Source organism: Bos grunniens, chromosome 11 (genome assembly GCF_055505025.1).
Source record: "Bos grunniens cultivar Pamir isolate PY7600 chromosome 11, Bosgru_T2T1.0, whole genome shotgun sequence".
Classification (NCBI taxonomy): domain Eukaryota; kingdom Metazoa; phylum Chordata; class Mammalia; order Artiodactyla; family Bovidae; genus Bos; species Bos grunniens.
The window spans coordinates 92,905,346-92,917,844 of NC_141175.1; the positions used below are offsets into that span (position 1 = coordinate 92,905,346).

Here is a 12,499-nt window from a genome sequence, read left to right on the forward strand (position 1 = left end):
CTGTGGAGTGGTGGGGATGAAAGCACAGTTGGAGTGGGTTCAAGAAAGAATCAAGGAGGGAAATGAAGACAGTGAATATAGACATTTTTTGGGGGGAGAAATTTTGCTATAAATCAAGGAGGGATTTATAAACAGGGCAATGGGAATATGGCGTCAATTTAAAGTAAGAGTTATTAAAGTGTTTATAATGTTGACACAATCCAGTAGAGAAAAATTGATGCAAGGATAAGTTGGGAAGTTTGTATAAGTGAGATCCCTGGTTGGGTGAGAAACGAGAGCTTAGTAATCATCTTTTTATAGTATATCATAATATATGTTCTATTGTCATTCCCATTTCTATGCTGATATTTGACTGTTATGGTTAAAATGAGGTTAGTTATTCATGAAAAACTAGCTATGCTTGTTTCCTTCTTGTAGTTAGTTTTAAATTGAAATCTTTGGAAGTGGTCTGGGAAATGAGATATTTGGGCCTGAGTTCCAAATACTTTGTAAAAGATTTCTTAAGTTACCTGAGGTTTCAAAATGAATATTGAAAATAGTTTTGGCTTTGGTGTGCATGTTTCTGCCATATAGTGACTTTGTAGTTTATATATAAATAATTTCTACTTTGTTAATATATGAAAACTTTAAATGTAGTTAAGTTCATCTAATCATATGGTTTCCAGAGATAACTTTTCCAGAGTTACCTTCCTTTTTTTTTAAGGCAGAAATATTTTAATGTTAAATAGGCATAAAGGGGTTTCCAGGTGGTTCAGTTGCAAAGAATCTGCCTGCCAATGCAGGAGTCCTGACACAGGAGACTTGAGTTTGATCCCTGGGTTGGGAAGATCCCCTGGAGGAGTAAATGGCCACCTGCTTCAGTATTCTTGCCAGAAAAATGTCATGGACAGAAGAGCCTGGCTATGGCTCAAGTCTGTGGGGCCACAGAGTTGGACGTGACACAGGCACAGAAAGGTCTTTGTAAGAACTACTTATATAGTAATTAGACAACTTAAAATTTTAAGATTTCTGTATTTATTTAAAATAAAAAATGTATTTTTAAAATTTTATAAATTCTAGCTCTCTGGGACCACCTTTTCTTAGATTCTGCCTTCATAAGAATAAATCATACACGGGGAACCTTAAAAAGACAAACCCAGAACCTAAGTAGCACACTTTCAAAGATGCTTAAACATTTGGTCCTTTTTATATTGATGTGGATTAAGTAGAATAATGTCACTTATTATTGACATTAGAAAAATAAATATTGACCCATAAACTAACTGTTGATCAGTCTTAAAGAATTCTAATCTGTATGACATATAAGCAGGCACATTTGGGAGAAGGATTCAAAAAATTTGACTAAAAAATATCCTTATCCTTTGATTGAAACAGAACTACAGGTTACTTAAGGCACAGGAGACAGTGTGTGGCCCAGGGATATATATTGAAATGATCTCATGAACTAGGAGTTCCAAAAGCCCTCCCACCATGAATGCCAGATACTTTGATGCCAGAATTGTTTATCTTGCAGTATTCTTGAATAATTCAGCAACCCTTAAAATGGATCTGTACAGGTCTGCATCACTTAAGAAACCTCTTACTGAATATAAAAATATAAGCCAATGATTATGGAAGGGGCTTAATTTACATGATGAAGCTATATTTTGCTGTAAAGCATAGAACCTGCCTCCAATGCAGGAAACATAAGAGACTCAGGTTCCATCCCTGAGTCGGAAAGATCCCCTGGAGGAGGGCGTGGCAACCCACTCCAGTATTCTTGCCTGGAGAATCCCATGGACAGAGGAGCCTGGTGGGCTACAGTCCATAGAGTTGCAAAGAGTCTGGCACTACTGAAGTGACTTAGCATGCATACACACACAATGACTATTGGAGGCTCCCACCATACATTTACAGTAGAGTTTGATTTTTTTTTTTTTAAGTTTTTGGCTATACAACATGGCATATTCTACATTGACAGCATAGAGTCTTACCCACTAGACCACCAGAAAAGTCTGTTAGAGTTTGATTTCTTAGTGGCTAATCTAGCAGGAATAGTATGGAACAAAGGATACTTTTACTTTTCATTCTGTACCTTTTTTCATTGTTTGACTTTTTTCTTTCTTTCTTTTTTTTTTACTGTGGACATGTGTCACCTTTAGTATAAAAACTGGTTTGAAAGCCAAGAAACATTTACATAGAAGACCAGGTTGTATATAGTGAAGCATACCTATAGAGCTCTTACCAGTGTATATCATGAGATAGTGAATCTTCATAAATTATCTAGTTAATTTAATTTCCTAGAGATATGCAGTCCTTGTTAAGTGGCAGGTTATTCATGGCAGTATCTCAAATCATATATACTCCAGCAGTAAAAGAAACTCAATATGCAACATTGTGGTTAGTTTATTCTTACTTGACTTTTTAGCTCATAACACTGTTTACTTAATATTTGTGAGGTTCCAATTATAAAAATAAAATATCCCGAATAATGGCTGTTTTACTTGGACATTTTTGGGGTATAACAATCTACTGATATTTTTTATTGAAGCAGGAATCTTTAGGGCCATTGAGCCATGCCTATGAAAGAATGCAAAGTTAGGTGCAGCAGAATAAAATTGAGAGGGCAGTATGGAGGTTGCTGCTTCTGTGAACTGTTTGGGGCCAATTGTCCCTCAGCTTGATCCTGTATGCTCACAGGTGTTGTTTTTTTGTTTTGTTTTGTTTTTTTTCAAATTTTTGTTGGCATATAGTTAATTTACAATGTTGTGTTAGTTTCAGGGGTACAGTAAAGTGAATCAGTTATATATATATATATTCACTTTTTTTTTTTTTAAAGATTCTTCTCCCATGAAGATCATTACAGAGTGTTGTGTAGAGTTGCCTGTGCTCTGCAACAGGTTGTTATTAGCTGTCTATTTCATACATAGTAGTGTGTATGTTCACAGGGGTTTTTAACTTTAGATTCTAGGTTTGTAGATCATAGCTTAAGGTTGCAAACTTTTCTTAAATCCCTTAAAAAAAAGATCTCATTTCATCTAGTCCAGTCTTCTCGTTTCATCCAGTGTGGTCTTTATTTTGCATTTTTTGCTGCTGTTCAGTAGAACTAGGACTACTAGATTCTGACTTTGTTGAAGTCGAATCAGTGTTCTTTTACGATTCCCTATATCCTCTTTGATGAAAAGCCTCTCATAGAATATTTGTAGACTCTTGGCATTCATGGTTGATACAAGTGAAAGTCCATGTAGTGATTGGTAATTTTCCTGATGTAGGAATTTAAATTATATCACACTGCAAGGTCGCTGTATGGAAAACTGTCACTTACCCAGTGAATGATCATGGACAGTGACTTTGCATCCTCATTTAATAGCAGCTCTGTAAGGGGCACAAATTCTGGTAGGTTAGGAACTGGACTTGCTGATACAAAGGGTCTGCTATGTAGGCGTAAAGGGAGAAACAAAAGTACTCTGCATTAAAAGAAGGATTAGTTTTTAGAGGCATAGCTCTAGCCTAATGACAAACTCTAGATATTAGAGTATAATTCTGTATTTGTTTTCATGAGAAGTTACATTAAGAATCAGAGTGACCTGTAACTGCTAGCAAGGATGTCTTTGTATTAAGGATTTTAAAAACTTTAAAAAGACTGACTTGGACACACTTTTATGATACATAGTCAAATATCTGTAGAGTGCAAATTTTCATTGCTCTTCTGGCTGTCATGCACAAAAGAAAATAACTTAGTCATTCCCTTAGCAAAGCCTTCTTTCTTGTGTGTGATCTCTTAGTGGAACCTCTTTCTACATACATGTAGAATTAGATGATATTAGCAAGAGAAAGGTATAGGGACAGAGGATCACTGGTGAGAATTGATGATAATTACTACAACTTTATTCTTTACCATATATCTGGGCCAGGATAAAGGAAAGTAATAGAAATTCTCTTCTTTGACTGTGATCTTAGTCCTTTCATGTAAGTAGAGTTCCTCACTATGGGGGATAAGAGGGATGGTATACTCAATGATTTTTAAAAAAAGATACACTGCAATGTATTTTTTATCCAGGTTAAGATTCCTCTCTCTTTGCCACTATTTTGTCTTTCGTTCAAGCATACTTTTAAGCCTTCAGCTTCAGAAAGGACTAAAACCGTGAAATCTGAGTTCTTATTATGAAACAAATTTACTTTAGTTAATCATGTTATTAAAGCTATCGTCTTTCCCTGTAGTCTTACAGGATATATGATTCTGGAATTATTCTTTAGTTGTTAGGACATTTACTTTTCCAACTCCACGGACCCTTCCCCTTTTTCCTTCAAATATGTAAAGATTTCTTTTGGTGGTTAAGAAAGGGTTCTGGAGCTCTACTGCGTGGCTTTGAATCCTGGAGTACCACTTACTATCTGTATGACCTTGAGCAAGTTTCTTAGCCTTTCCGCTTTAGTTTCTTCACCTATAAAAAGAGAAGAATAGTAACTCCTATTTCAGAGAGTTGTTGGGATTAAAAGAAATGCTTTGAGTTAACATAGAAGATTGCCTGACATGTGGTAAGCACTTAGTAGACGTTAGTTACCACCCTTAATCATAACTGCCCTCTTCTTCTTTTTCCTACGTGGTCACTAAGATATGTCAGTTTTTCTTTTTAGACTCTAGTGCATTGATTTCTCATTTCCCACTGACACTGACACCATTCTGGACCATGACATTACTACCTGAAACCTCAGTTTCCGAGAGAGCTTCATGTAACTCTTCTGTCCCTGATGTCCTCTGTGCTTGTGTTTCAGTACACGATGACAGTTTCACGTGGTCACTTCCCTGCTCAAGAGCATACATCAGCTTTTCAGAAACTTGTTTTACCAAGTCCAGACTTGATACTGAGTCAGAGTCTCATTCTGTCTTAGTACTACTCTCTTACTGCATTCAGGCCAATTTCATATTTTCTCATTTACATCATACATTCGGACATTTGCTCATGTTTTTCCTTCAGCCTTTATTCCCTTCCTGCATGCCCTTACACTTCTTCTCTTACTATTTCTGTCCTACCTGTTCTTCAAGAATCTAGTGTTTCTAAGAAGTCTGGCATTTAAGAACGCACACACTTACAGCGAATTAACGTATGACAAAGGAGGCATGATTATACAACGGAGGAAAGACAACCTTTTCAATAAATGGTTCTGGGAAAACTGGACAGGTACATGTAAAAAAGTGAAACCATTCTTTAACTCTGTGTGTAAAAATAAGCTCTAAATGGATTAAAGGCCTAAATGTGAGACCAGACACTGTAAAACTCCTAGAGGAAAACAGGCAGAATAACTCTCTGACATAAATTGCAGCAATATCTCTTTTAGTCTCTCTCTCAGAATAATGGAAATAAAAGAAATAAACAAACAAACATGGGACCTATTTAAATTCAAAAGCTTTTGCACAGCAAAGGAGACCATAAACAATATGAAAAGACAGCCCACAGAATGGGAGAAAATATTTGCAAATGACTTGACTAAAATCTACAAGTAGCTTATGTGCCTCAGTATCATCAAAACACACAGCCCAATCAAAAAAAGGGCAGAAGACCTAAATAGACATTTCTCCAAAGAAGACATACAGATGGCCAAGGGGTATATGAAAAGATGTTCAGTTGGGAGAAGGGATAGTTAGGGAGTCTGGGATTAATATGTACACACTGCTATATTTAAAATGGATAGCCAACAAGGACCTACTGTACAGCACATGCAGCTCTGCTCAGTGTTACGTGGCAGCTTGGATAGGAGGGAAGTTTGGGGAAGAACCGATACATGTATATGTATGGCTGAGTCATTTTGCTATGCATCTGAAACATCACAACGTTGTTAATCAGCTGTGGTGGTGTTTAATCGCTGAGTTGTGATAAAAAGTTAAAATATGTATTTTAAAAAAAGAACTAAGCTTAAGTAGTAACAGCATTGGTAAAACCGGGAGAGACTCAGAAAGACAGGTTGATTTAGAGATTGGAGCATAGATTGGGGTTCAGGGCCTTTAAATTCATGAAGAGCAAGTAGTAACTAAGGTCTGAAAAGCAGATCTAAGAAGAAAGGACCAGTTTAAGATATAAGAATTGAGAAGTGGAGGAATGTGAAGTGAGTGACAACTAAGAGCAAAGTAGTGTTGTAAATCTGAATGTCATTCACGTTTGAGACAGACCAGGACAGGTCCGGATGGATCAGATGAATTTTAAGGTCCACATGGCAGGGCAAGACAGTGTATTTCTGAATTGATTGGAAGGAGCCAGTAATGTTAAGATGAGGAACAGGTGTTAAGAATCTGAAGCAGTTGGTATTGGTGTCTTGGGCACTGAAAGATGGGGGTTATAATTGGATCAGATAGAGCCTCTGGTTAGTCTGGAGTATCAAGATTAGTACAGGATGACAGCAAAACTGAATTTGCTGAGCCACAGGACAACTTAGATTACCTTCTGGCTAGAATTAGAATTGGGTTGTGAGAATATTGCTATATTGAGGCAGCTTGATAGGCTCCCTTGACAGAGATGTGAGAATGGAGTGACCACCATTAATGTGATTAGTAAAGCCTTCAGTGATTACAGTGTGCTTAGCGTATGTCCCATGGTACCTTAGTCCTAATTAAGCATGCACATTGCTATCTTGTATGACTGTGGTTGACTTATGTGACTCTTTTTCTGTGTTTAGTTAAGATGAGAGTACCATTTTTAAAACAGCTCTATTGGGGTATGATTAACATTCAGCTCCATATAAAGTGTATAGTTTTATATGTAAGTTTGAAATATGTATATACCTGTGAAATCATTACCACAATTAAGACAGTGAACATACTCCTCATCTTCAGAAGTTTCCTTGTGCCTTCTTATCCTCTCTGCCCTTCTCCCCACCCTCCTATGTCCACTGATTTCTTGTCACTATAGTTTTTATTTTTTAGAATTATTTATTTTTTTAGTTTAAGTATAGCTGATTTACAGTATTGGGTCAGTCTCTGCTCTACAGCAAAGTGACTCGCTTTTACACACACGTATATGTATATATTCTTTTTCAAAATTAAACATTTTTAATTATAGAATTATTTAAATGGAATCATATAATATGAAACTTTTGTCTGTGTTCTCACTCAGCATATTTATTTTTCTTTATTTTGCCATTCCTTTTTTTTAAGCATAATTATTTTGAGTGTGTCAATAGTTTGTTCCTGTTTATTGCTGAAAAGTTACTTTGTTGTATGGATATTTTTTAATTTGTTTATCAGTTCACCTTTTGAGGGATAGTTGACTGTTTCTGTTTTTGGCTACTGCAAATAAAAATGGGATGAATATTGGAGTATAAATCTTTGTGTGCACATAATGCTTTTTTTTTTTTTGGAGTGGAATAGCTGGCAGGAGTTATATGGCAGAAGTATGCTTAGCTTTTTTTTTTTTTAAATAAAGACATCGCCAAACCATTTTTTCCAGAGTAGTTGTACTGTTTTGCATTTCCACAAGTACAGACTGAATTTCAGTTCTGCATCCTTGCCACACTTGGTATGGTCACTCATTTTATTTTTGCTTATTCTAGTGGGTGTTTAGTGGTAGCTCATGGTTTTAATTCGCCTCTCCTTAATGACTAACTGATGTAGAGCCTTCTCTCGTATGCTTTTTTGCCATCCCATGTGTTCTTTTTGAAAGTATCTGTTCACATCTTTTTCTATTTAAAAATTTTAAAAAATCATAATAAAATATACGTAACATAAAATTTACCATTTTAAGGGTTTTTAACCATTTGTATAGTAGTGTTAAGTGCATTCACATTGTTGTGTAGCCAGTCTTCAGAATTCTTTTTGTCTTGTAAAATAGTTACCTGTATCTTTTTAAAGCATTAGGTTGTTTTGAAATTTCTTTGTATATCAGATATAAATCTTATATCAGATATTTGCTTTTTCTTTATATATTTAGATATAAATCCTTTATCAGATATATGCTTTACAAATATTTTCTCCCAGTCTGTGTTTTGTCTTTTCAGTTTACTGTGCATCTTGAAATTGGCCATGATAGGAATGATTTACTCCACATTAATAGGCAGATTGCTACAAATCAGGACTTTATTTTTTGTTGATTATATGTCTATACTCAAGAAAAGAAATGGGGAAAAGTTAATAATGCAGGTTAAACTTTATGGTATGTCTATCGCTTTACAATTGTGACTAGCACAAAGAAATGAGGAAGCAAATATGCTTTCCCGTATTTAAAAAACTACTGTCTAATAAACAAAGACATTTTTCAAGTTGTTGAATGAGTGAAATTCAGACATATGTCTTCATTGTTTCACTCTTTTCATTTGCAGTCATTATTTGGCTAATGATTAAAGAGGTCAGCTAAAATCAGGGAAAGCATTCTGGGACAATCAATTGCCTGTGCGGAATTTGCAGTAAAGGATATTACATATTTTTTCATTGTTTGTAAATTGTGTGATATATATCTTTTTATTTTAGTTAAATTTATAATAAGCTTCTGTATATATGTATACATTTTTTTTCCCTGCAGAGCCATTTGTTAAACATTTACTGCCCACACACTAGAAGCATTAAATAAAATATTTCTGGACTCACATAACTTGAGTCAAGAAAGAAAATTGAAGTTCTGAAACGAAGGCATTGTATGGGTGATCAGAGAACTAATGTAAAGCTAAGACCAGAGGGTGAGAAGGATAGAATGCGTAATAGAGAGAGAAAATGAAAGGGTGTGGTACACAAAAGGCCAGGTCAGGTCTCTTACCTCTGCGTATGCAGAGGGACATGAGCTGTTTCTTATAAGGTATTTGTTTTGCTCTGATTTGACTTACTTTTAATCTTATCGTTTTTGTATATGTAATAGTCTGTTGATGGTATTGAACAGGAATGTTAAAAACTCACATCTTATTATTAGTGTTACATTGCGTGTTAAGTCGCTTCAGTTGTGTCCAACTTTTTGTGACCTTATGGACTATAGCCTGCCAGGCTCCTCTGTCCCTGGGATTCTCCAGGCAAGAATACTGGAGTGGGTTGCAGTGCCCTTCTCCAGGGGATCCCAACCCATGGCTTGAACCTGAGTCTCTTTCATCTCCTCCGTTAGCAGTCAGATTCTTTACCACTGATTCCACCCGGGAAGCCCCTTAGTGTTACATTAGCAACTTCAAATAAGCCATGAAAAATTTAAATCTAATTTTCTTTTAGATCAAAAAAAAATTACAAAATACTTTTTAACATTTAAAATTGGAACACAGAACAATCATGTGTTCCCTGTGCTATTCTAGAAGTTGCATCATTCCCTACATTGCTTTTTAATCTATACACATAATTCTGTTATGTTTACCATAATTACTATATTTCTTTCAGAAGTTATTTTTCTCCCAGAATGATTTGCTTTTGAATCTGATCATTAAGTTAAACATTTTTTTGTTTTGTAGCCATGCAGGGTATACGTACTGTGGGTCTTGTGCTGCTCATGCTTACAAACAAGTGGATCCATCTATTACGTAAGTAATATAGCTAGATTCCATTTTGATTAGGTGATTGGAGATTATATCATACTTGCTTTGTCACTGAAGTAATTTGTTTTACATATTATATATTTGATTTCATTAAGAGTTTGACTTTTTATCAATTTGATTATAACATGTAGGTTATAAAAAGCTTTAATACTGTTTTTCATTATCTGAACATTTGGTTATTACCTTCCCTTTGATGGTGAAATATTTAGTTCTGGAAATGTTAGATTGTTAATACACTGTTGTGATTTTGTAAGAAATATATATTTGGTCATTTAGATGATCAAAATATATTTCACATATATATTTAGTTTTCTTCCGTAGTTCCCCAAACCGTTGGACTTTCCTAAGTGGTGACATTGACAAAAAAGGTGTTTCTTGTATGTTAATGAAGTGACTTTTGGACCCCACCTAAGAATGGGGACTGGTTGCCAGAATATTCAACCTGTGTTTTAGAAGGTTGGAATTTTCATTCCCACTTCCTGACCTCCTCTGGGGAGGGGAGAGGGCCTGGAGGTTGAATCAATCATGATCTTGATTAAAAGCCCCAAAGGCAAGCTTTGGAGAGCTTCTAGGTTGGTGAACTTGTGGAGATTCAGGGAGAGTGACCTGCCTGGAGAGGGCATGGAAATTCCTGGCTCTTTCCCCTAAACTGCCCTTTGCATCTCTTCCTTCTGGCTGTTACTAAGTTACATCTTTCTATAATAAACCAATGATCTAGCAAGTGAAATGTTTTTCTGAGTTTTGTGAGCTGCTCTAGCAAATAAATTGAACCCAAGGAGGGGGTCATGGGAACCTCTGACTTGTAATCAGTCTGTCAGAAGTACAGGTAATAACCTGGACTTAATTGGCATCTGAATTGAAATTCAAGGAGGTGGTTGTTGCAATATCTCTGATCAGTAAAGCCTAAGTGACAACCTGGGCTTGTGACTGGCATCTGAGGTGGGGTATGGCTGTGGGGACGTTCTTGGAGGACTGAACCCTTAACCTGTGGAATCTGATGTTGTCTCAAGGTAGATTCTGTCAGAGCCGAGTGTGCCCCTCTCCTGCCCCCATGAATGCACTCAGTGGAAGTGGGTCCAGGAGCAAGACCAGTTAAATAGTTTGCTTTTTAAAATTTTCTTTGAAAACCTGGAGTTGAACACTTTTTAAAGAAAAATCCAAAGCCCTTTGTTCTGTTTTAATCACTTTATAATTGAAAATTTCTTATTGTACTTGTTAAATTCTGATTAATGAATGAAGAATAATTTCTCATTGACAGGAAAAGGTATCTGAATTATTTTAGAATCTGACAATGAATTTAATATGGTGTTTGAAGTATATTATCTTATAATAATTTAATGACAGCTCTGAAATTAGCTTAAAAAAATCTTCCTGGCAAATTGAGACTGAGTCATATAGTACTCTATAAAATGAGAAAGTTGTGAACTTTAAAAGCTTAGTATACCACTCTCTAAAATAAGAAGCTTGTGAAATTTCAAAAATTTCTGCTGGAAACTTTTAATTCTGTCAGATGTCGATTGGTTGATTAGACCTGTACTAGCATAGATGAAGTATAATCATTCGTGGTGAGATGTAGAAATAACTCACAGTAGCCATGAGTTTAAAAAGAGAATCTCACCCTTAGCCTACTTCCTTGCCTTTGAGCAGTTTGTTCAAATTGTTTAAAAAGCTGCTCTCTTTGTTTTTTATGTAGTAAGTTTGTCCTGCACATTTTATCAGGCCTTGATTGAAAGTTATTTTTAGTCAATTTTTAATAATAAATAGACTATAATATTGCCAGATGATTTGAGGAGAGTCTTTAACAGGTATTTCATAGTACATATTTAATGTATAATTTTAATTTGTTTCATGAATAAGAGTGAAGTAGAAATTAGATTGTAAAGCTTTTTAGAAACATCCTTTATTTGACCCTGGTCTATAAACCATCTATAATCAAGGCTAGTTCATATAACAGGTTTTTCCAAACCTTTTCCTGTTTGGCAGAATTTTTTTGATGATGATATGTACTGAAACGGTACCCCAGAATTAATTTGGCCTAGGAGTACATAGAGAGTCTATATTGATATAAGTGGAAATTGTGTGTTAAATAAGCTGATGGACAGTAAGAATGGAAGGGAAAAAATGGTAAAAAGGAAGGACTGAGGAGGTGATAAAGGCTATCAATAAAAAGAAAGACGAATGATGGGTAATGTGAGTGATCACCTTATTCTTGTAATTATTATATTGGAATTGAATTCTGAATAAATAAATTTGAAGGTCTGAGTGTTGAAAATGATCATTGACAGTCATAGTTGTATTCTCTTGAAAGTGGCTATCCCTGAGATTTGCAATGTCTTCAGAGTCCTTTGAGAAGATAGAGAACACGTGCTTTTGGGAATAATAAGTATAGAGAAAAAATAACAGTCCAAGAGAGAAGCTTGAACTTGATACACTGGCTTCCATTCTTACTTTCCCATTCTCTACACGTCCACCAGGATCATCTTTTGTGCATAGGCTTTGAATGGATCTTTTACCTTGGCATGATTTTTTGATATCTTACATGACATTTTGAAAATACTTGTTCATTGAGTTAGGCAGGTCTTTCAGATGTTGACATTTCATCATACAATGTAAAAAAAAATCACATTTGTTAATATCACCATCAATTTCATTAGAAATATTTTTAATTATTGGGACGCTGTCAATCTCACAATGATACAAGTTTTGCAAAAGTCCTAACTTTCACTTAAAAGTTTCAGGTTTATCATTGGCAACAAATGTATCCAATGTTTTCTATGAAGTGTCAGGCTCATTTTGTTTGTTTTCTAGAAAATTTCTGCCAGTTAGCTAAGTTGGAATAACCACAATTTCTCTGCAGTCGTTTTTTGAACTCAAAATTGTGTTCCATGGGGAAAATGTTTACTTTAGCTCATAACTCAAAAACACACAAATGCTTTTTCCTTGAGACATGCTTCTGTATGTTGCAGAGGTACTTTGTGCATTTATTACCACAAATTGAATGCATTTTGTCATACAGCATATTTTA

General features: G+C 35.3%; 1 protein-coding gene across 23 annotated transcripts in view; it reads left to right on the top strand.

Moving 5' to 3' along the window:
* MEMO1 (mediator of cell motility 1) overlaps positions 1 to 12,499 on the top strand; it is a 111,958-nt gene that overhangs the window by 50,387 nt on the left and 49,072 nt on the right. For 15 of the 23 annotated variants that reach the window (XR_015137271.1, XR_015137272.1, XR_015137268.1 and 12 more), the window contains one exon: positions 9,391 to 9,459. The exons of the other annotated variants lie outside the window; for them this stretch is intronic. Coding sequence is in view for 7 of the 15 variants with exons in the window: in XM_086327553.1 (XP_086183679.1) it covers positions 9,391 to 9,459 (69 nt within the window). In the remaining 8 variants the exon portion in view is untranslated. The remainder of the gene's footprint in view (positions 1 to 9,390; positions 9,460 to 12,499) is intronic. 23 annotated transcript variants of the gene reach the window in all.